The 24,781-nt window shown below is 41.1% G+C and overlaps 1 protein-coding gene across 1 annotated transcript in view; it reads left to right on the top strand.

The window, feature by feature from the left end:
* LOC126354272 (uncharacterized) overlaps positions 1 to 24,781 on the top strand; it is a 113,114-nt gene that overhangs the window by 65,952 nt on the left and 22,381 nt on the right. The window contains exon 2 of the mRNA XM_050003812.1: positions 1,509 to 1,629. Within this exon, the coding sequence (XP_049859769.1) occupies positions 1,518 to 1,629 (112 nt within the window). The 5' untranslated portion in view covers positions 1,509 to 1,517. The remainder of the gene's footprint in view (positions 1 to 1,508; positions 1,630 to 24,781) is intronic.

The raw sequence follows: 24,781 nt of genomic DNA, 5'->3' as shown, positions 1-24,781 counted from the left end.
ATAATTTCAATCTAGAGTGCCCTAAAGCCAAACAACCTATTAATCTGTTAGATAATCTCACAAATGAACAGGGAATTAAAGTATGCAAAATAAGCTACTAATGCTCTGGTTTACAGGAGATATGCAAGTGCAAAATATGTCAAACTTCTTGATTAAATTATCAACATGGTGACTATGTTTTAGTTTGTTATCCACTTAGAATACCAGTTATATTCAACATACTGTTTCATTTAGTGTGTGATCAACAGTGTTGATTTGTGATACCAGCACATTACTTATGCTTTTCTGAAATTGGTTAGTAAAAGTCTTTCTAAGATTAAAATACTGTTTGCTTTGAATCACTCTAGGACTGGCTATCTATCACTTGGGTTATGGTGTGGTTTTGTTGGGCATTGCTGCATATTTGGAACAGAAGCAAATGCAGTAATGTTCATTTTGGAATTTCATATTATATGTTCCCCTATTCAGAATTACTTTCATTCCAGTAGTGCAAAGTGATCCCCCGTTTTGCAGTGTCAAGGAAAGTCTAATGCAAGAGAGATGTTATCAATGGTGCAACATTTCAATTTCATAAGCAGGAACATTACTGTGGAAAATAATCGGACATTAGAGATCAGAACTTAGTTTCCTTGATTAATACTCTCTGACAGAAGAACAACATTACAGGATCTGTGAGTGAAGACTCTCCAGATAAATCTAAAATATTTAATTTGTGATCTCTGCAGCTTTTGATTAAATAAAAAATATCGATTGACAGCATTCACACATTCAGAACTATGAAACTATGAGACCTACAATTATGGCAATTATGTAAAAACCTGATCTACAAATATTTGTTCTTATCTGGCGTCAGTGGCCAGTAACAGTGGTGATGTGTGCTTGAGTTGTGCTTGTGTGAATACATGTGTGTGGATGTTACCTATTTTTGAAGAAGGCCTTTTGGCTGAAAGCTCAGTTGTATATCAGTCATTTTGTTGTGCCTGTCTGCTTCTCAGCATCTCCTCCATAGGGTGCAATCTGTCCTTTTCATAGCATTGTTTTTTAACACAAAATTCACTATCTGTAGTTTATACATATTTGGTGATATTTTTAATACAAAATATAACTAAATTATCCACCATTGAACTTAAAACTTTTTACACTATCCAGAGTTGAACACAGGGAGTTGGGGTTTGGGCTATGGATCTGCAGCCACTCCCATCCCCTGGAACTACACCTGTTTCTTCTTGATAAAAAAAATGCTTAACAACATAGCTTTCAGACTTAACAGGCTCAAAAATTTCTCACTATTATAGTTGGTAATTTAATAGAGTAGGAAAACATTTTTGTTTATTTTAGGGAATAGTGATTCAAAAATGATACCAAGTTTCTATGAGATCAGTCCCCGCACACTGACCAAAATCCTGAATTTGACTCAGATACCAACCAATTTCAACACTTTAATTTTACACTTTAATGTTGTCATTGCGAAGAGTTCTGTCTAAGCTAATTGCAATGATCATTTGCAGGGGCAGAAAATGCTTTTTGAAGCATGGATACTTTTCCTACTTGCTATGACACTTCCTGATGCCATCCTGGGAATCACAACATCTCAACAGAGTTTATCAGCAGTAACTGCTTCATCAAAAGGTAAAATATTTCAGTGGTTGTAAACTAGTTATGAATTTCAGAAAAGGTACATTTAGTTGTGTAAAATATGTTTATAGAGTATGGTACATTTAACAACAATATGGAAAGGATAGATTGCTAGTCACCATATAAATGGAACAATGTGTCACAAAGAGGTACAGTGAAAAACACTGCTGCATTATTAAATCTCTTGGACAGTCATTCTTCCACAGTAGGAAACACACACACACACACACACACATTCAAACAAGCACAAATCAGACACACATGGTTACTGTCTCAGGGCACTTAGACAGTGGCCATGTGTGTGTGTGTGTGTGTGTGTGTGTGTGTGTGTGTGTGTTGAGTTGTGCCTATGTGAATTTTTGTGTGTTCTCTACTGCAGGAGATGGGCTTTGAGTGAAAGATTTAATATTTTAACAGTCTTTTTAATTTTGCCTGTCTGTAACCCAACACCTCCTCTGTATGGTGAGTAGCAATCTATCCTTTCCATATTGTTATTCCATCTTGGACTGTCCATTGTTTGTTACGGTACATTTAAATGTATAATACACAAAATATTAAGTCCTTTAAAAGTAAATTTGTCATCTCCATAGGCCTACATCTACATCATTGTTTTCACCCATAGTAGGGAAACCATTGTGAAGAGCATGACAGAGGTTATCTCCCATTGTACCAAATATAATCATTTCTTCCTGTTCCATTTCCATATGGAGTGCAGGAAAAATGACTGCTTAAATACCTTCATGACAATTTCTTGACTTATATCAAGGGGTTTTATATTCCCAGATCCCTTGCTTAATATTAGCTCTTGAAATTGTGCAAACAGGCTTTCATAGGTAGTTGTCATCAGTCTTCAAACATGTCATTTTAGGCTTATTAGCATTTCTTTGGTGCTCTCCTGTGACAATTCATGCCGCCATTCTTTGTATATGATCAATGTCACTTTTAGCCTTATCTTGTATATATGCACTTAAACAAAATTCTAGGATGGGTTGTGTGACTGTTTTGTAAGCAATCTCTTTCTAGAATCATTGCATTTTCCCAGACTCCTAGCAATTATCTGAAGTCTGCCACCTGCTTTACCTAACACTGAGCCTTTGTGATCTTCCTATTTCACATCCCAACATACTGCTAGTCCCAAGTATTTGTATGAGAGAACAGATTGCAGTTTTCACTGATTGATATTGCAGTTGCAGTACAGCTACTCCATTTTTGCATTCGGTGAAGCACACAACTTTATACTTTTTAACATTTAAAACAGTTAATAGAGCTTTGCATCACATTAAAATCTTATCAAGAACTGATCAGATTTCATTTTCAAGTGATAGAGCGTAGCAGTCAGTTATCCTTTTCTTTTAGGCTTTATTAGACAGGTCTAGATTTCGGCTAGTGCATAGTCATTATTAATGCACTATTTCTTGGTGTCAATGTGTGTCCTAGTACAACACTGATGTACTAGGACATGCATTGATTCCACAAATTGGACATTGATAATGGCTAGCTGAAATCTAGATTTGCCTATTAAAATCTGAAATAAAAAGGTGACTGATTGCTGTGCTCTACCAATTGAAAGTCATATCACAGTCATCGAGTGCACCCACATTCCCAATGGAAGGTAATTTGATGATCAGATATTTGTGCAGCTTTGTTAAAATACTCCAATAGAATTTGACAGCATGTGAACTATAAAAGAAAATGATGGAAACTGTACATTTTTGTAGTAAGTTGTTAAAATTAGCAGATATTTAGTGAAAGCAAGTGAACATATTTCACAGCCAAGGATTACGTACCAGTTTTGAAAATTCACCAACAAAGAAACTTACAATGATGGGCACCAATATGAACAGTGCTTTTCCACACTTCTGTCATTTCACATCTTAGTATTGTTTTATTTATGGAGAATACTCAGTATTGTAGAACACTCAGTATAATGTCATTTATTGAGACTGAACTACACTTCTCGGACAATCACTACATACACACAAAAACAAATAACTTGTAGAGGACCATTCATCAAGAGCATCAGTGAGGTCCATCAGAGCTGGTCCTAGCTTGGTGAGGAACTGGCTGTACTGCTGCTGCGCTGGCCTTATAAAGCCTGCGGAGTACTCCAACTTTCCCTGTATCTGTGAGGCGACCTCCGCAGAAAAAGGTTCGCATTAGTCTCTAGCAAGTTCTGTTTGTTTTGAAGAACTGTATTCCTCTTGGTTGAGCCTGCAAGTGTTTGTGTATGTTATATAGTACACAGGGGTGCCTTGAGTGTAGTCTGACTGGCAGGGGCCGTCTTTGGCAGACGTAACATACCTCCCTTCTGGGGGGGGGGGGGGGGGGCTTCACGAAAGATCGATAGCTGCTACGTCATGGAGACTTGCGGCTGCGGCTCCCTGGAAGAGGCTGTGGAGGCTGCCTCTTGGAGAATATGGTGCTGTATGTCTTGCGATGCGGGCTGACCTGCATACTGGATGTGATGGCAGCATGGGTGGGACCAGTGGCATTGGTTCGTCTTCATTGGTGGCCATCGGCTGTTGGGGAGGCACCGAAGAGGGGCCGGGCAGCTGGTCTGTCAGCTGCGGCTGCTGTTTTGGTGGAGCTGGTGGCGGCGACTGATGCCCTGAAACCTCACCCATGCAACAATTAGGCGACACTAGTGAAGGGGTATGTGTAGGTGGTTTGGATTGGGTAATAGAGGTGGCAGCAGTCCTTGTCATAGGGTGCGGTGCAGGTGTTGCAGGGTAGTGAGGACGCAAATGATTTCGATGGCAACGGACTATGGGGCCATCCAAGATGACATCAAAAAGTTGGCAACCCCGGGAATGCTGGATGGCAGCGGGCAGCCAACCTGCTTTAGTGCCAAAACCTCGGGTCCAGATTAAGGAGCCAGGGAAGAACCGGGACTGTCCAGGAGGAATCTGAATTCTTGGAGAGGGCAAAAGAAGATGTAGGAGGGTACTTGGTCGGTGGCCGTGGAGTGCTTCCGCTGGGATTTTGTCCCCTATCGGAGTGGCTCGATAGGAACTGAGGAATAGCTTCAGAGCATCTTCAAGGGAGTGGTCTTTGGTGTATTTGAGAATTTGTGTCTTGAAAGTTCTGACCAAGCATTCTGCTTCCCCATTGGATTGGGGATGGAAGGTCAGGGTGAGAAGATGCTGGATGCTGTTGTCAGTGCAAAAGGCGAGGAATTCCTAGCTTCAAAATTGTGGTCCATTGTCCGTGACTATGGCTTTCAGTAATCCTTCCAAGCAAAATATTTTTGCGAGGGCTGATAAGGTAACGTGCGTGGTGATTGCTGAATACCAAATGGCACATGGGAAATGGGAAAATGCATCTGTGACTAAGGAGCCATTGGTTGCCCAGAAATGATCCTGTGAAGTCAAGGTGGATGCGTTCCCAGGGACTGTTCGGCATAGGATAGGGGAGGAATTTTTTGGGAGGGGGGGGGGGGGGGGGCAATTGTGCCCTTGGTGAAGAATGTGGAGGATCATCGGTTGCAGGGATCTAAGAATGATGACCCTTGTTTCAGCTGAATCTAAGAGGAGGAGGACTCCATCCATCACCAAAAGCTGGTGTCAGATGTAATAGTACAACCGGAGGTGGCGTTGATCATGAGGAGGTGGAGAGGATGGCCAACCATGCAGAATGCGGTGTCGGATGACTCGGAGGAGGGAATCTTCTTTGGTGGCTGCAGCTACTTTGACAGCTGTAATGGGAAATGCCTTCAGGGCCTCTTGGATGTCACCATCAATCTGAAAAACGAGGTGGTCAAACTGGTCAAAAGCAAGGTCCGGATCTTGTGGTAGACGTGACAAGGCGTCCGCGTTGGTGTGCTAGGAGGTGGTACGGAAATGCATGGTGTAGCAAAATTGGGATGGGAACAACGCCCAACGCTAGAGACGTAGGGATGTTTTGGTCAGTACTCGCATGGAAGGCACAAATAAAGAGAGGAGCAGTTTGTGGTCAGTAATAATGTGAACGGACTTGCCATAGAGAAATGGATAGAACTTGGAACAGGCAAAAACCATGGCAAGGGCTTCTTTCTCAATTTGGGATTATTTGATTTGTGCTGTGGAGAGAGCTTTTGAGATGTATGCTATGGGGCGCTCTGTGCCATCTGGCAATTTGTGAGACAGGACGGCTCCCACACCATACTCAGAGGTGTCCGTAGCAAGTATCAAAGGAAGTTTTGGATCATAAGGCATGACACATGCAGTGGATTGGAGCTGCTGTTTGAGGGTATGGAAGGTGGTCTCACACACTGGGGTCCAACAGAATGGGACATTTTTGTGGCAGAGGTGGTACAGTGGTGCTGCCACTTGAGATGCAGAAGGAACGAATTTCCTGTAATATAAAATTTTGCCCAAGAAGGATTTCAACTGATGAAGGTCCCGGGACGGGGCAGGTTGTTAATGGCGTCGATATAAGAGAAAGATGGAGAAATGTCATTCTGGGAAATAATGTGACCCAGATAGGAAATAGATTGTTGGAAAAAGGAACATTTAGAAATATTACATTTCAGACCTGCAGTTCGAAAGCGGAGGAAGAGGAGGCAGAGGTTGACTATGTGCTCTTCGGACGAGGACCCCATGATGACTATGTCATCTAAGTAATTTATACAGCCCAGGATATCAGTGAGAGTTGTTCAAGGTATCTTTGACAGATTGCAGGGGCACTGGCTAAACTGAACATAAGTCGGTTTAGTTGGAAGAGGCTGAAAGGAGTATGTTTAACAGTTTATTGCCGGGAGGAAAGATCAAGAGGAATTTGGAGATATGCTTCTGCTAGGTTGATTTTGGTAAAGTAGGAACCCCCTGCCAATTTGTGAAAAAGATTTTCCGGTCGTGGCAGGGGATAGTCGTCAATGAGAAGCTGTGGGTTGACTGTAGACTTAAAGTCACCGCAGAGGAGAAGGCCTGGCTTCTGTACGATGACTAAAGGTGTGGACCACAAGCTGAACCGCACAGGCTAGAGAACTCTTTATCTTGAAGGAGCTCTTCTTGGAGCAGCTGTTGTAGTGCCACTGGTACCTGGTGTGCCTGGAAATAATGCGGGCAGGCGGCAGGAGGAGTTGGAGCGAGGCCTCAAAGTCCTTGGCGCAGCTTATGCCTGGTGAAAACAGGTCCTGGAAGTCATTACAGAGTGCATCAACTTCAGGAAAGGGAATGTGCTGAGACACTAGGTGAACATTGTCCATAATGGAAAATCCGAATAAGCAGAAGGCGCCCAGTCCGAATAAGTCTGCTGTGGAGGAATTGTTGACAACCAGAAACGTGACTGGATGGTGAACCGACTTGTACTTGACTTGAGCCATGAATTGTCCTAGGAGAACTATCTCTTGCTTATTGTATGCCAGTAGGCACTTAGGGGCTGGAGAGAGGGATGGTGAACCAATGGTGACATTTGAAGTGTAATTAATCAAGGATACTACTGCGCCAGTGTCCACTTGCAGACGCAGAGGCTTGTCATTGATAGTGACGTATATAAAAAAATTTTATGTCGAGGAGCTGTCTACCTGGTTGATGTCCATTGGGGTGTTGTTCAAGCTATCTGGATATGGCCTGGGCTGGCGGTTGCTGGAGGTGGTGGCTTTTGCGCGACAAACAGCCGCTAAAATGCCTTCCCTGCTGCAGTGTGTGTATTGCGTCCAGCGGTCTGGGTAATCTTCTCTATCATGTGTTGAATAGCAGGTGGGGCAGGAGGGCAGGCGGAGACAATCCCCATGATGACGTTGCTGGTTGTGTTGTTGCTGCAGTGGCTTCTGGCTCCAACTGGGATAGTGCAACTCGTCGTCTTGTTGTGGAGGTGGTCTCCAATCGTGGCGGTGGTAGGAGCGCGGCATTGAGCCCTGGATTGCTGCAATGTCTTTGGTGTCCGTCATGGCATCATCATGGATTGCTGCTACATGTGCCCAGGATTCCAGTCAACGATCGGCATCTGTAGAAATTTCGAACTTGTAGGCTAATTCTATGACCTGCTCGAGGGACGGGTCTTCTAACTTGAGGGCGTCGTGGTGGTAAGCGGCATCTGGTGCTGCCTGTATCAAGTGGTCATGTACCATGTCATCAGCGTATGATTCCTTGGGAAGGTGTGTGTGAAACTTACATTTCCTACTAAGACCTTGCAGGTCAGCAGCCCACTGGCGATAGGTCTGCTCGGGTTTCTTCTGGCATTGGTAGAACTTGACGCAGGCCGCGAGTACATGATATCGGCATTTGTAGTAGGCATTTAACATCGCACAGATGGCAGTGAAGATGAGGGAGTTGGGGTCCAGTGGCTGTAGTTTTGTGAGCAGGACGTACATCTTTGATTGGTTCCGTGACAAGAAAAACGTGCGCTACCAGTCTTCTTGGGTGGCTTTATAAATCGTGAAGTGTTGCCAGATATGTTGTTCATATGTTTCCCATTCTTCAACTTCATTGTTGAACGCTTGGAATGGCAGTGGCGTCGCGGGGTGGTGGAGGCTTCGGATTTCGGGATAAGTTGTGACTGAGTTGCCTAAAACTGGTGCAGAAGTCCTTGAAAGAATTGTTGCCATTCCATAGGTGCTGCTGTCGTAACCATGATGTTTGTCGGTTCGTTCCACTATACTCATCACCGGTGGAGAACACTCAGTATTGTAGGACACTTAGTATAGCGTCGTTTATTGGAACTGAACTACACTTCTAGAACAATCACTATATACACACAAAAGCAAATAACTTGTAGACGACCATTCATCAAGAATGTCGGTGAGGTCTGTCAGAGCTGGTCCTAGCTCACCGAGAAACTGGCTGTACTGCTGCTGCGCTGGCCTTATAAAGCCGATGGAATACTCCAACTTTCCCTGTATCTGTGAGGTGACCTCTGCAGAAAAAGGTTCACATTAGTCTCTAGCAAGTTCTATTTGTTTTGAAGAACTGTATTCTTCTTGGTTGTGCCTGCATGTGATTGTGTATGTTATATGGTACAGAGGGGCGTCTTGAGTGTAATATGTCTGGTAGGGGCCATCTGTAGCAGACATAACAAGTTATTTATTTGGAATTACTGTATCTCACATTTAATCAGTGAATGTGAAAAGCATGTCACATGAAGAAATAAAGGCACAATAGTAATCGCTTCAGAAACACACATGAATGTCATGAAATCAAGAAGTGCATACGAAACCTTCAAAGAGGCTTTTCATGAAGTGTAGCTTTGGTGTAAATGATACACTTCCATGGCACTATCATTCAGAAGCTTCCATTCATTACATTATTTAGAGTAATCTAACATATGAGTCAATCATCAGCTGTAAACAAAATCTTTAGATGTCACTTATGATTTAGTGTTCGTCTGAGTTGTGTGAAAGATAGATCTGCAGATCTAGTTAATAATGTAATTTATGGCTGCTCCAAATCGCCCAATCTCCCCTACCCTCCTTCTCCACCTCTTATGAACCACAGACTTTGCTGTAGAGGGATGACTTGAGTGTTTTTACATTAGAGATAGTCCTGTCTTAGGTGCAACTACATCAGAATGTATCTGCAGGAAGTCCAGCGTAACATATGGTTCTTGGTGTGGGATAGCAGCCTTTTTATTAGCTGCAGGGACAACAATTAGATAATTACTGGTATGGCCTTGTAACATGGCCATGCATTCTTGGTAATGTGGCACAGTTGAAAGCAAGAGAAAACTTCAGGCATTACATTTCTCAAGGATGTCTGCTGCATGGTTCAATGGTTACATTATGCTCCTGGATAGAACTGCAACTTGTAAATGAGAGATGAGAATTGCAAATAAATCAAAAGAAAATTATGGTAGTACTAAGAGAAATCAGAAATTTTCACGGCATACTCATCAGAAAGACATGGAAGGAGGGTTAACATTTGCTCACTAAGAATGTTAAACTAAACATCCTGGTTCATTTCCTTGATAATCTGAATGAGTGGGTCAAGTTACAGTGAGAAAAACCTCCAAGAAACACCAGAGAACAATCTCCAGCTTCTCATGTTGGACTGAGTGTGTTGACTGGAGAACTATGTTGGAAGGAGTGTGTTGATTGGGTAACTTTATTCATAGTGTGATCATGGACATGATAGCTCCTCTACGCCATCCTGTCACATCTCCATATCAACCCACCTTACTGTGCTGATTCTACACAACTGAATTAATTTTGCAACATTTGACTACAATGATTTACATCTGTGGGCCACCTGGTACAAGTGCTACATCATTTACAATAGGTCCAGATGACCAGTGTGTTCTCTGAAGGGGGTGAGCCTGGATCTACAGCAAAGAGTAGTTGCATGCCTTCCTCTTACATTTCAATAGCATTGACACAAGTACTACAATGAAGAAAGAGAGCAACATGCAGCTGCTTTACCTGGATGTATCAATAACCAAATTTGTGAAGGAACTGTGATCTACAAGGTGCAAAAAATGTCGACAACAACAGATTAGCACTTACATAAGAAATTCAGCCATAACCCAGGCCAGCAGAGAGATTCAGCACTTACAGATGACTTTCAAGGAAAATGTTTACTCTAAATGTAAGAAAACTGTGACCAAAAAGATTTCCAGGACTAATAAAGAACAACGGATGCCTATGGAGAAAGTTTTCCTCCTCTCTACAAACAAAATTACTGATACATTTGAAAAATGGCAAAGCAGGGACTGAAAATGAAATCATTAGGAAAATAGATGAATTTGATAGATATGTAAAATATGTGTATCATTCATTTGTTATAACTGATGTGTTGAAGATTCCATGTAATTGTCACTAAGCATATACTGGAAACAAGGAAGAACGACTAACACCCATTTAGATAAACACAAGAGAAACTCTTGATGTGAGCAAGCTGATAAATTGGCCATAGTCAAACATGCTTTACTGTGTAGAGTCCACAAAATAAAATTTGATGAGCTTGATGTTTAGCCACTGTCATCCATGCTTGTATAGAGAGGCAATAGAAATTTGTAAACACAATAATAATTTTGCAGAACATTAGGAAGTGTTTCCTATTTAATATTATTAAAATACACACACACACACACACACACACACACACACACACACACACACACAAAAAGCAAGCACACCTCATGCACACACGACACCGACTCCAGCATCTTGGGCTGGAATGCAACATCATGTAGGATGCAAGCAGCAGTCTGGAGGGGGTGGGAAAGGCGAACGGATAATAATGTATGGGTGGGGAGAGAGATGAATACCGTCTGGTGGAGTGGGCAGGCAGGGACAAGACTGCCAACAGCCACAATGTCAGGATGTTGTTCGGCAGAGAGGTGGGAAAAAAAGGAGTGTATCTAGAAAGTCGTTAATAAATGTCTGGTGTTTGGTTTATACTCCAATCAATTCTGCATTGAAGTTGTTATGTACCTATAACTAATTTGTAGTGGTGATCTAATGAAGGGAATACAACATAAATTTGGAGCATTCTCTCAACAATGACTCCAACTACTCTCACTGTAAACAATGGCTGCAAGCAGTAGCAAAGATTGCTGACCACACCAAAAATACAGTAAAATGGAGGATCTCCATCAGGAGATCAATCAGAGTACCTCAGGTAACCTGAAGAAGCAATACAAGGTAGGATTCTCAACATCTAAAAGTGCTCCCATTCTGGCGAACAAGGCAATAGTTATGGTTTATGCAAGGCAAAAGCATTTTTGAGTGGTACAGAATCAGAAACAATGTGGAAAAGTCTCATTGCACATCAGTTCACTTAAACAAAATTCAAATTGTCCAGGCTGCAGCCTGATGAGTATAGTGGAACGAACATTCACCAGAGCCCTTATTGTGATCTGGATTTCGAGATTTGTAGTGCCTCAAAACATAACAACCAATTGTGGGAGATAATTCGAGTCTTGGTTGTTCCACAAACCCATACATCAATGTGACTGCAGCCAACTCAAAACCAACAGCTGCCATTCTGCAAATAGTTGTACATTAGACAGGTTCCACAGAAACATCAAAGTGGTCCTAGTATGCAACAACAGCCAGTGGACTGAATCACTATCACTAGCATTGTTAGGACCAAGGACAACAGTAAAAGAAAAGTAAAAGAGACTTGGTGGAGGCAGCCAACGCCATTGCCACTACACCCAGCAGTTGTCACATGGGCTGGTAGAGTCATGAAGTACCTGTTCCCTTATATTCTCAGTTCTCCTCATTTCATAATGGGAGGAGGGGGGATCGGGGTCAGACTGGTGTAGTGACCTCAGCAGTCAATACATCAATTGCGAACAGAGAGAGTGTAATAAGTGTGATACCTTTGTTACTCAGTGAATGTCTGGTACGTGAGCTTTAAACTTCACTTACCTCACAAGCTGTGTGAAGTACATGTACCAAGTATTAATAATAAATGTCTGCTCTTCATTTTCTCCTACAATCAATTCTGTGCAGAAGTTTATTATGTACCTGTAACTATTACATTCGTGCATAAGTTTGGAGTGTTTTTGTTTTGCATGTTGGTATTTCAGCTGCTATGGGTTTATTTGTCAATTGTCATTTTTTTATTTGTAGTTCACTATTTGAGTTTACATATTGTTATTTTGTCCTTTGGTGATAGTGAATGGGGGCTATGGGTGCTAGAAAATGTAATTCCAAGTGGAGAAATTGGAAAATCTCCAACATATTCTTCTGTTTGAGATCAACAGAGGGATGAGAGCAGCAGTGGCAGTGAGAAACATTTGCACCATGCATGGGGATAATGCTATTGGACAGAGCATGACAAGAAAATGGTTTTCTCATTTTAAGGAGGATGGTTTTGACATTAGTAGCTCTCCATGTTCAGGAACACCTTTGTGCTTTGAAGAAGATCATTTAAATGCATCAATCCACAATGATCCACTTGAGAACTGGCAAATGAGATGCGACATTAACAAGCAAGGAGGAATGTTCAAAAATTGGGTGTATGTGTCTAAGGCAAAGCCACAAAAATCAACAGGTGGCCTGGTCATTTGTACGTCATTGCTTGCTCATCATCAGTTTCCTCATGAACAACATGATCATTCCTGTCCCATATTGTTACCAGTGACAGGAAATGGTGTCTTTTTGCTAACACAAGGAAAAGAAAGGAATGGTTATGCACAAACAAAGCACCAACTCCTTGTACAAAGACCTACACACATTCACAAAAGATAATGTTATGCATCTGACGGAAAGCGGCAGTGTAGTGTACTACAAATTGCTTCCCCAAGAAGTAACCATCACTGCTGACATTTATTGTCAACAATTAAGACATCTTGCAGCTGAAATCCAAGAACAATGACCAGGAAGAATGGATGAAGTGATGCTACTCCGTGATATAACATACACGCATTCTGTTAGACTGACAAAAAACACTATAAAGGAGTTGGGTTAAGCTCACCTTATTTACCTGATCTTGTGCCCTTTTCCGCTGTCCATCGAACAGCCTTCAAGGAACTTCTTTTCCAGATGAAAATGCATTCTGAACATGGCTCAACAAGTTGTTTTCCTCTAGTTTTGATTTCTACAGTTGAAGTATCAAAAAGTTAACTCAGCCTTGGCAGTCTGTTGTAAAACGTGAAGGAAATATATTCCTGATGATTAAAGTCTCTGTTAAGCATATCTGTTGTGTTTATAAAACTTATGCTACATTGTAATTGATTCAAATAACTCTCACAGTAATACCAAGACCACTTGAAATTTGTATCATGGGCAACTGCACTCAGTAACTTACAGTTTCATCCTAACTAAGAAGCTCGTATAAACACTTACACTTCCAATCACAGACTACAGCAATGTTATCCTGCAGGGCCTTTCTCAAAAAAGTGTACAGCACCTGGAACCAGTCCTGAATGCCTTTGTTCGTTGTACCTGTGATGTTTGACTCTTTGATCATATTTCATCATCACATGCACAGCTATCTTGCCTGCATGCAGACAAGTGCAGAGCTTTCCATATGCTCTGTAAAATGGCTGTGAGCACTATGAGACTTAACTTCTGAGCTCATCAGTCCCCTAGAACTTCGAACTGCTTAAACTTAACTAACCTAAGGACATCACACACATGCATGCCCAAGGCAGGATTTGAACCTGCGACCATAGCGGTCACGCAGTTCCAGACTGTAGTGCCTAGAACCGCTCGGCCACCCCGGCCGGCTATGCTCTGTATTCCACTGTCTTATCAAAATATACTGTCCCTCATATCTCTCCTCACCTTAATGTTCTTGTCTGAAGAACATAGCAGAAGCACCCATTGACATCAAAGCATAATCCTTCCCGTCCTACTCCAACATTCAGCCATTTTCTCGAAATCCTTCTCAAAAGCAAACTGTCCAATCTGAGATGTCGAAACTTACCCTGAAATATTTTATTTAGGGGGAGTACACCAAAAGAAACACATTGGCAAAAATTTTACTGCTGAGACACATTGCAATTACATATAGAAAAATGTTGAAATTTGCCAAATGTGTGGTAGTTGGAGAAACGTACACCACTGCTGTACCTGTAGATTGTGCAACATGGCAGGCACATGTCCTTTGGTGATGGCACATCTTTAAACACATAAAATGGCACAATGTGACTGTAATTTGTTAAGTGAATTTCAGTTTCTGTTGATAGTTTCTCCAACACAGCTGTTCACAGTTACTATTGTTGTTGCCTTGAGCACAAAGACTGGTTTGATGCAGCTCTCTCTGCTACTCTATCCTGTGGAAGCCTCTTTATCTCAGTAATTTATGAAATGTACATTCTTCTGAATCTGTGTAGTGTATTCATGCCTTGGTCTCCCTCTACGATTCTTACCCTCCACATTTCCCTCCAATACTAAATTAATGATCTCTTGAGGCCTCAGAATGTGTCCTACCAACCAATCCCTTCTTCTAATTAAGTTGTGCCACAAATTCCTTCTCTCCCCAATTCTATTCAATACCTCCTCATTAGTTATGTGATCCACCCATCTAATCTTCAACATTCTTCTGTAGCACCACATTTTAAAAGCTTCTATTCCATTCTTGACTAAACTATTTATTGTCCAGGTTTCACTTCCATACATGCCTACACTCCATACAAATACTTCCAAAAAAGACTTCCTGACACTTAAATCTATACTCGATATTAACAAATTTCTATTCTTCAGAAACACTTTCCTTGCCATTGCCAGTCTACATTTTATATCCTCTTTACTTCAACCATCATCAGATATTTTGCTCCCCAAATAGGAAAACTCATCTAGTACTTTAAGTGTCTCATTTCCTAATCTAATTCTCTCAGCATCACTTGATTTAATTTGACTAAATTCCATTATCCTCATTTTGCTTTTAGCCTTTCTCTCCCTGTATTTTACCCCTGACACCTTTAGAATTTGAAAGAGAGTATTCCAGTCAACATTGTCAAAAGCTTTCTGTAATTCCTTAACCTACCTTCCATGAGAAGTCATAGGGTCAGTATTGCCTCGGGTGTTCCTACATATCTCCAGAATCCAAACTGATCTTTCTCAAGATCAGCTTATATAGTTACTATTTACTTGAATTTGCAACTTGTTTAATATACATAATTGATATCCAAACCCACTATATTTCATGAGAAATAAAGTAAAATATCCCTCAAAACTTAAACCATATATTTATATAGCAGCTGTTCAACATTTGTAAGACAGTTGCATAGACAATATTAAAAAATATGGGACAAATTGTTCTAATCAAGAGGTGCCAGGACCACAACCTGGAGCAAACAAATTTAACAAATTGCACCCTTTATTACAGAGTTGTAATACAATTAATAATCAGTCTACATTCACATCATTCACATGAATGTAAGAATTAATTTTCAAACCCATGTATCTCTTTTCTTACAAATGGGTGCAACATCCCCAGTACCAAGATGACACCAACAGTGGTCACCCTCAGGCAAATAACATTGAAAACACTATCCAGATGGCTATCTACAACAGAATAAACAGAACTTTAGCACACACACAACTATAAAACACTTACACCATCCATACCATTGCGAGGTAACTTATTTAAAAAAGAAAGAAACTTCAAACCATAATAAATTTTAAGTAACACCAGCAGACACCGGGAAGATCAGTTAAATCAATGAATGTTTCATGTTTATGACTGTGCAATAGAAATCAAATTTGCCTAGTACCACAAACTGCAGATTAGATTTAGGTAACAGTAATTCACTTGAGAATTGCAAATGCCCACTAAGCTTCAACATTGGAAACAGTTAAATCAATTCATGTTTCATATTTATAATTGTACAACAGAAATCAAATTTACACAGTAGCACAAACTGAAGATTAGATTTAGATAGCAGGTATTCACTTATCAACTACAAAGGCCCACCATATTTAAACATTTTGAGCTTAAAACTTAAAAACAATTGAAAACCTTAAAACATCCAAATTAACATCATTAGCAATCACTTAATATGACTACTCAAACAGGAGCCGCCAAAACATTCCCAGTGCCAATAAGCCTGATACTTGCATTCTATCAGTATGTAAATATCAATCATGTTATGAATCATCATCATCATTTAAGACTGATTATGCCTTTCAGCATTCAGTCTGGAGCATAGCCCCCTTATAAAATTCCTCCGTGATCCCCTATTCAGTGCTAACATTGGTGCCTCTTCTGATGTTAAACCTATTACTTCAAAATCATTCTTAACCGAATCCAGGTACCTTCTCCTTGGTGTGCCCTGACTCCTACCCTCTACTGCTGAACCCATGAGTCTCTTGGGTAACCTTGCTTCTCCCATGCGTGTAACATGACCCCACCATCTAAGCCTGTTCGCCCTGACTGCTACATCTATAGAGTTCATTCCCAGTTTTTCTTTGATTTCCTCATTGTGGACACCCCCTGCCATTGTTCCCATCTACTAGTGCCTGCAATCATCCTAGATACTTTCATATCTGTAACCTCAACCTTATTTATAAGGTAACCTGAATCCATCTAGCTTTCGCTCCCATACAACAAAGTTGATCGAAAGATTGAATGGTGCACAGACAAGTTAGTCTTGGTACTGACTTCCTTCTTGCAGAAGAGAGTAGATCATAGCTGAGCGCTCACTGTATTAGCTTTGGTACACCTCGCTTCCAGTTCTTTCACTATGTTGCCATCCTGTGAGAATATGTATCCTACTTGAAACCGTCCACCTGTTCTAACTTTGTTCCTCCTACTTGGCACTCAATACATTTATATTTCTTTCCCACTGACGTTACTTTCGTTTTGGAGATGCTAATCTTCATACCATAGTCCTTACATTTCTGATCTAGCTCTGAAATATTACTTTGCAACCTTTCAATCGAATCTGCCATCACAACAAAGTCATCCGCATATGCAAGACTGCTTATTTTGTGTTCACATATCTTAATCTCACCCCGCCAGTCTATTGTTTTCAACATACGATCCATAAATAATATGAACAACAGTGGAGAGAGGTTGCAGCCTTGTCTTACCCCTGAAACTACTCTGCACCATGAACTCAATTTACCGTCAACTCTAACTGCTGCCTGACTATCCATGTAAAGACCTTTAATTGCTTGCAAAAGTTTGCCTCCTATTCCATAATCTCATAGAACAGACAATAACTTCCTCCTAGGAACCCGGTCATATGCCTTTTCTAGATCTATAAAACATAGATACAATTCCCTGTTCCACTCATAACACTTCTCCATTATTTGCCTTAAGCTAAAGATCTGGTCCTGACAACCTCTAAGAGGACTAAAGCCACACTGATTTTCATCAAATTGGTCCTCAACCAATACTTGCACTTTCCTTTCAACAATACCTGAGAAGATTTTACCCACAACACTGATTAAAGAGATACCTCTGTAGTTGTTACAATCTTTTCTGTTTCCATGTTTAAAGATTGGTGTGATTACTGCTTTTGTCCAGTCTGATGGAACCTGTCCCGACTCCCAGGCCATTACAATTATCCTGTGTACCCTTTTAAGACCTGACATTCCACTGTATTTGATGAGTTCCGACTTAATTTCATCCACCCAAGCTGCTTTATTGCACTGCAATCTGTTGACCATTTCTCCACTTCCTCAAATGTGATCCTATTTCCATCATAATTCCTATCCCATTCTACCTCGAAATCTGAAACACTTCTGATCGTATTTTCACCTACATTGAGCAACTCTTCAAAATATTCCCTCCATCTGCCCAAGGCATCCACATGATTCACCAGCAGTTTTCCTGATCTGTCCAAAATACTTGTCATTTCCTTCTTACCTCCATTTCGAAGACTGCTAATTACACTCCAGAATGGTTTTCCAGCAGCTTGACCCATAGTCTCCAACCTGTTTCCAAAGTCTTCCCAAGATTTCTTCTTGGATGCTGCAATTATCTGTTTAGCTTTGTTTCTTTCTTCAACATAACTTTCTCTGTTCACCCGAGTTCTAGTATGTGGCCATTTTTGATACACCTTCTTTTTCCTTTTACAGGCTGCCTTGACTGTGTCATTCCATCAAGCTTTTTTGCATCATCCTACTTTTACACACTATTGTTCCAAGACATTTTTTAGCCACTTCTAGTACTGTGTCCCTGTACCTTGTCCATTCCTTTTCCAATGACTGTAATTGACTACATGCAACTTACTGGTACCTTTCTGAGATTGCTGTTATGTACTTGTGCCTGAAGTTTCTCCACTCTTATCCTCCTACATATGGACCTGACCTCCTGCACTTTCGGCCTCACAATCCCAATTTCACTGCAGATTAAATAATGATCAGTGTCATCAAAGAATCCCCTGAATACACGTGTGTCCCTCACAGCCTTCCTGAATTCCTGATCTGTTATTATATAGTCAATGACAGATCTGGTTCCCCTGCCTTCCCAAGTATACCGGTGAATGTTCTTGTGTTTAAAAAAGGAGTTTGTGATTACTAAGCCCATACTACTCCCGTCATGAAATCCAACTCAAATGACTCCACCAATCTCTCTCTATACCCATTCTGAAGACAAGGTGAAAGACAGAGTACTATAACCTCCATAGAATAGAACCTTTTTCACACCAAAGTAACAAGGCCATGCCCAACTAAGCAGACTCTGATGTTTGCTTCTTTACAAATGCATGGCCTCCAGACAGAGTTGAACCAACAGCTGTGGTCACTTGTCATTACAAAAGGTAATCTGCAACAGGTTCATGTAACTTCACTAGCACTACTAATCACACACCCCATTCCGCATAGCATTGCCCACAACATGTATCACCACACAAGAGTTCTCTGCCAGAAAAACCACTTTCAGGCTCACTTGGTGGTCTGGGAACACACACTGTGTTGAGACGATATATGAGTGCTCTTCAAACCTCTGCGGCCCCAGACGCCCCTCTCAGCGAGGCAAACCTTGCACATAAAGAAGTTATTGCTACCACCTACCACAGATTACCTCAGTAATAATTAGCTATTACCTTTGCACTATCAGTAAATGTTAACAATAGACACAAAATGAATTAATTTTCTTTGTGATTTCTTCATATATGCTTGCTAATAGCATTTGTCTTTGTGCACGTTCCAGAGTTTCACAGTAATGTGGAATCCAATTAGTATTTTCAACCTGGAAAAATGAAATGTGAAAAACGTGGTATGTAAACAAAACCGCATGCTTCTCCTGAAGACCTACATATGCATTATTTATCAGTTAATTTCTTGGGTATTCATTCCAATGATGTCGATATTTCATTAAAAATAGCAGAAACATCATAATAAAAAAGGAAATAATTCAGACAATTCTGTAAATTGTGCTTTGAATGATAACTAACTAACTAATTGTTATGATGAATAAAGTCCACAACAAAAAGACAGTACCTTCCAAGGACAAAGCGAATATGTACAGTAATAGCTTTCAGTGAAAAACGAAAGATTCTAATTTTTTTAGTTAAATGGGAGAGATAGAAAACACTTAATCGTAAGCAGAGTGCAAAGCTGGTTTCATTTCATAAAATCTGAACATAAATTGTGTAAATGGAAGAATGATTTACACCAAGTACAAAATATGCACCAAAATGAAACTCATAAAATGAGAAAGAAAAATTATTCAAAGCTTTTAGAACTGCACGTGAGAGTCAATGAATGACTTGCAAAGGAGATCTCTAAAAGTGGGCATTCTGAATTAAAACTAAGATCAATATTACTTACAACCAGGCTTTTTTGACCTGGTTAAACAGATTCAGAAAATTATATGGAAAAAGAAGTTGCAAAATTATAAAGTTTATGTCAAGTAAACACATAGAGAAGATATCATTAATAGGTATTACTACAGTGAAATTCATAGCTGATGTAAAGACAACACTTCTTGTTAACCTATAAAATGCTGCATATAAAGACAATCAGTCAGGTTTTGTGCAAACTGTACTTTGTCATTTCGAGCAAAAAAAGACGGAGTAGGTTGTGGAGTTGATGAATGCTAAAACACATTCCTTTACATCTGTCCTCAGGAATATCAAGGCAAATCAGGACCAAAAGTAAAAAAGAGGACTCTTTACACACTGAGTTCTTGTAATTGGCATAGAAAAACCTTGAAAAATGAGAGACAATAATTTTCAATGTTACACCCAAAAATCTTCTTACCATTTGCAGAAAATAATTCACTGCTTTCCTTGGACTTTTAGTGTGGACATACTGATAGCTCTGTCTCTAGGAGACGGATGATAAAGAGACTGTTAATATAATTCAGATTCCAACCAGAACTAATAGTGTGATTCAACATCCCAAGAAAAAAAAAATTCAATTGTTTAAAGCATTTGTCAGAAAATTGTCAGGCAATATAATATCCATTAGCTCTTTGTCATTTTAGGTTTGTCTGTGGAACAGTATTGTTAAACTTTCCACACTGTCAGTCTGCATCACCACATTTTATGAATTTAATCAAGTATGATTGGTATGCAGCACAATATGCAGAACAGCAGCCATGACCATTTCTCCATGTCTTATTCCATTCCAGCTCTGTGTAAATAAAACTAGTAATTACTGTGAAATGCCTGAATGCATTAATTTTGCTTTCGCCAGGTGTGCCTGGTGTAAAGAAAATGTTTGTTTTCATTGTCCAATAGGCACTTTGCATAAAAAAGAAACTGTTTCATTGTTAGCAAAATATGCATTATTCTAAAATTATCATAAGAACTGTCCTTCTGGAATTGTTATAAAATATTCAATGCCAACAAATTAAAGGCCTGATTGATGGAAGTCATATGTAATAAAAACATCATACACTGTTTGTATTACAATTACTTATGCAACAGTTTAGCTGTCAATATGAACTTCAGGTAATTCAAAAAATTAATGATTTGAGGCATTTTTGGTAAGGTTAAGTGCTTAAATTCATGTGTTTGCACTTTGAGCTCTGTGGCACTATGTCCTCTTGTCACAGCTGCTTCTGCTTATTCACATATTTGGTATTAGACAGGAAGGGCTGTACAAGCCGCTTTTAGAAGCCATTCTCCATGCAGAAGAAATGTGTAATTTTGACACTTTTTCAAGAATACTTGTAGTTCATCTTAGCAGCTAAAATTTTAACAGTGCATTTCTTTTAAGGTATTCTTCTTGCGTGAAAGATTTCAGTGTAGGTTTTGACATGTTGGACTGCATCATTCCCTTTTCAGTAGGAGGAAGCCGATTCTGCAATAACCTCCCACATCATATTAAAGAACTGAATAATATCTCCAGCTAGTAGTAGTAGTAGTAGTAGTAGTACAAGTACTGCCAGTATTAATTCCATTAGTTCACAGTTAGTATTATTTACTCACATTGTCACTATAGACACTCAAATCATATTACTACTATTTATCATATTAAATTTGTCATTTTCAGGGAACTATGATGCAAAAAAGGTACTGTTTATGTGTGAAATCCTGTTTCAATGTAAATCAGTGCCTGCTGGCCCTAATGAGATCAGGTTAAATAAATAAATAAATAAAAATAAATTTTTACATGGATCTTTAAGAACCCCAGTCAGTACAAACTATGTAAAGAAGGCTTTAAAATACACATGAGAGATTCCAGGAACAGTTTAAGACCCCCAAATTTCTACTGCACAAACAATTCTGTGAGATGCAATCACGCTTGTATAGATCATATTATTGTCATGGAGATGATTATATGATCATACTAGCAACAGGAGAGTTTGCAGATCATGATCTGTTGCTCCTCACACTTTGCATTAATAAGTTACTAGTTGATTTCATTGGAATTACTGTGCTGTCAGTAAGAGGACAAAGGGAAGGAACTCTCACTGGTGATTCAAAATTAATTTTTTTTTTAATGCAGATGGAAAGCCAGTAATTGAAAGTGTCTCTGACAGTTTTTTTAATAGTGTGCATGACTGTTCACTGTTAATTAAAATTAGCTCTTCAGTTATGCCAAAAAGTACAAAGTGTTATAACGTCAAGTTGAACACATATATTTCAAAAAGGCACAATACATATAAGTCACTGAGCAAGTTGACAAAGCAAGACATGTGAACACGGTAACATTCGAATGAGCACTGAGTCCAAGTCTAGCGGCCACTGGCTGGCTGGCTGCTTAGGTGGCGAGGCTGCTGCATGGCTGGCAGACAGCACCGCATGTAGAGGACACACGTAATTGCGCAGCTGCACTTTGAATGGTTGGCGAGTCACAACACTTTTCCCCCCTTTGAAATTTTTGCACTGGTCTTGATGGAGGTGGCCTGTAGATTGCTAACATCCATAGGTGTTGTTTGACTGGCCGTAAAGTCTCGAGGAGGAGGCTTCCCATACGGACGGAAGTGCCCCGATGATAACGGGTCGAGATGACAGGAGATGTAGGGGTCGAATCTGCTGGGGCCCTATGCACCAATCTGCCCGTTACGGCAAGCCCAGTTGATATAACAGGAGACATGGGTGATGTGTCGGCGTCTGTAGGAGAAGGAGACGAGTAGATTGGCTCCGACAGATGATGGTCATCCGGTTCCTGCATGGGCACATCTCCTGGTGGCGTCCGTTCTTGTACTGGCACCGAGATGATGGTGAGAGAGCTGCGTTGTGAGTAATGAGAGATGCCAAGATCCTGAGCATCAGGTAGAGCCGAAGGTAGTGTAATGGCACTCGGAACAAGTGTTGCCAGCACCTGAGGCTGAAGCTGGTCCGAATGGCGCGGTGCAACACCCGTGTCCGTCTGGATTTCATACAGGCATCGGCCACGGTGTCGTAAGATGTGGCCCGGACTCCATTTTCACCACCTGCCATATCCCCGTACCTAGACAAGGTCGTCGGTGGTGAACCGGCCAAGCAAAGGCACCTGCATCCGTGAGGTGGAAGGCCACTGAAGATGAAGTAGCGTGCGGGACTGTTGGTCATGTAAGAACTCAGCTGGGCTGTGGTCGCCCATGGGGGTGTAATGGTAAGAAGCCAGAAATTGGAGAATTGCATCATCAGTAGCAGAAGAAGTCAGGAGTTTCCACATCTGAGCCTTAAATGTGCGGACCAGTCGTTCAGCCTCACCATTTGATTGTGGATGGAACGGAGGGGCTGTGACATGCATAACGCCATGGCGAGCACAAAAATCTGCAAATTCGGAAGAGGCAAATTGTGGACCATTATCAGTACAAGAGTAGAGGGAAGGCCTTCCAAAGAAAAAATGCAGATGAGAGCACTTGTGCTTGCCACGGTGGTAGGCGACGTGCAATGGACAATGAAAGGAAAGTTAGAGTAGGCATCAATTACGAGGAGCCAATATGTACCTAAAAAAGGACCCGCGAAGTCAGCATAAATGCACTCCCAGGCCATCTCAGGCAAAGGTGACAAAGATGACTTCGGGGCGGCGGCCTGTGACGCACAAGGGCCGCAGGCAGCGACCATGTGTGCTATTTCAGAGTCGATGCCAGGCCAGTACACAATGGCGCACCAGAGATTTTGTGCGAGACACACCCCAGTGCCCTTGGTGAAGGAGGCGCAAGACCAAAGCACGCAAAGACGCAGGTACCACAACACGCGGCGAAGCATTGTCGGTGGAAAGGAGGATAACACCATCCCTAGCCGTGAGGCGATAGTGCAAAGTGTAGTAGTTCCGAAACGGATCAGAAATCTTAGCGGACAGATGATCTGGCCAACCCTTCTGAATACAGCGTAAAACCCAGGAGAGGGTAGGATCAGAACCGTAGCAGCCACCAGTTGGTCCCCGGTGATGGGTAATCTGTCCACAACCTGCTGCTCGGCAACATCCAGGTGGAAACACAAAAGTTTGTCCCTATCGAATGCCAGATCAGGACCCATGGGAAAGCAAGACAGTGCATCAGCATTCGCATGTTGAGCCGTCGGCCAGAAATCAGTCTCATAATTGATACGAGACAAGTAAAGAGCCCAACGCTGGGGGCAATGTGCAGCCTTGTCGGGAAGTGATGTTGATGGATGAAACAAGTAAACAAGTGGTTTGTGATCCATAACAAGATGCAATTTGGATCCATAGAGAAAAACACCAAACTTATGAAGGGCATAAATAATGGCCAAAGCTTCTTTTTCAAATTGAGAATACTTTTTTTGGAGGCATAAGCAATGGGTTTGTTTCAGCATCGTCTTCAATTTCTGGAAAGCCGCATCGCATGGCGCGGACCAGTGAAAAGGCACATTTTTATGCAACAGGTGATGCAACAGCTGAGCCTCCGAAGCACCAGACGGTAAAAACTTGTGATAGTATGGTATTTTCCCCAAGAAGGCTTGCAGTTCCTTAACGGATGTAGGTCGAGGAAGGGCATTGATCGCAGCGACAGTTTGCTGAAGCTGACGAACACCATCCCGAGAGAGTTGAAACCCCAAGTACGTGATAGATACCTGAAAAAAATGTGATTTCTGAAGAGTACACTTAAGACCGGCAGTCTGTAAGACATGAAAAAGTGTGTGGAGGTTCTGAAGATGTTTTTCAGTGGTGGAGCCAGTGACAACAATGTCGTCCATGTAATTGATACACCCAAGGACAGGGAGCAATAATTGTTCCAAGAATCGCTGAAAGAGAGCAGGGGCGCCGGCAACCACAAATGGCAATCGTTGGTATTGATAGGGGCCAACAGGCGTGTTAAGGACCAGAAACTGCCGCAAAGCAGCATTGAGAGGAAGTAGATGATAAGCTTCTGACAGGTCAAGTTTAGAAAAATACTGGCCCCCAGCAAGTTTAGTGAACAATTCCTCAGGTTGAGGCATAGGGTAAGTGTCGATGAGGCATTGCACATTTACAGTGGCTTTA

This window comes from Schistocerca gregaria, chromosome 3, assembly GCF_023897955.1.
Source record: "Schistocerca gregaria isolate iqSchGreg1 chromosome 3, iqSchGreg1.2, whole genome shotgun sequence".
Classification (NCBI taxonomy): domain Eukaryota; kingdom Metazoa; phylum Arthropoda; class Insecta; order Orthoptera; family Acrididae; genus Schistocerca; species Schistocerca gregaria.
Note: the sequence above shows the minus strand (reverse complement) of the source record. Positions and strands in the feature narration are given on the sequence as shown.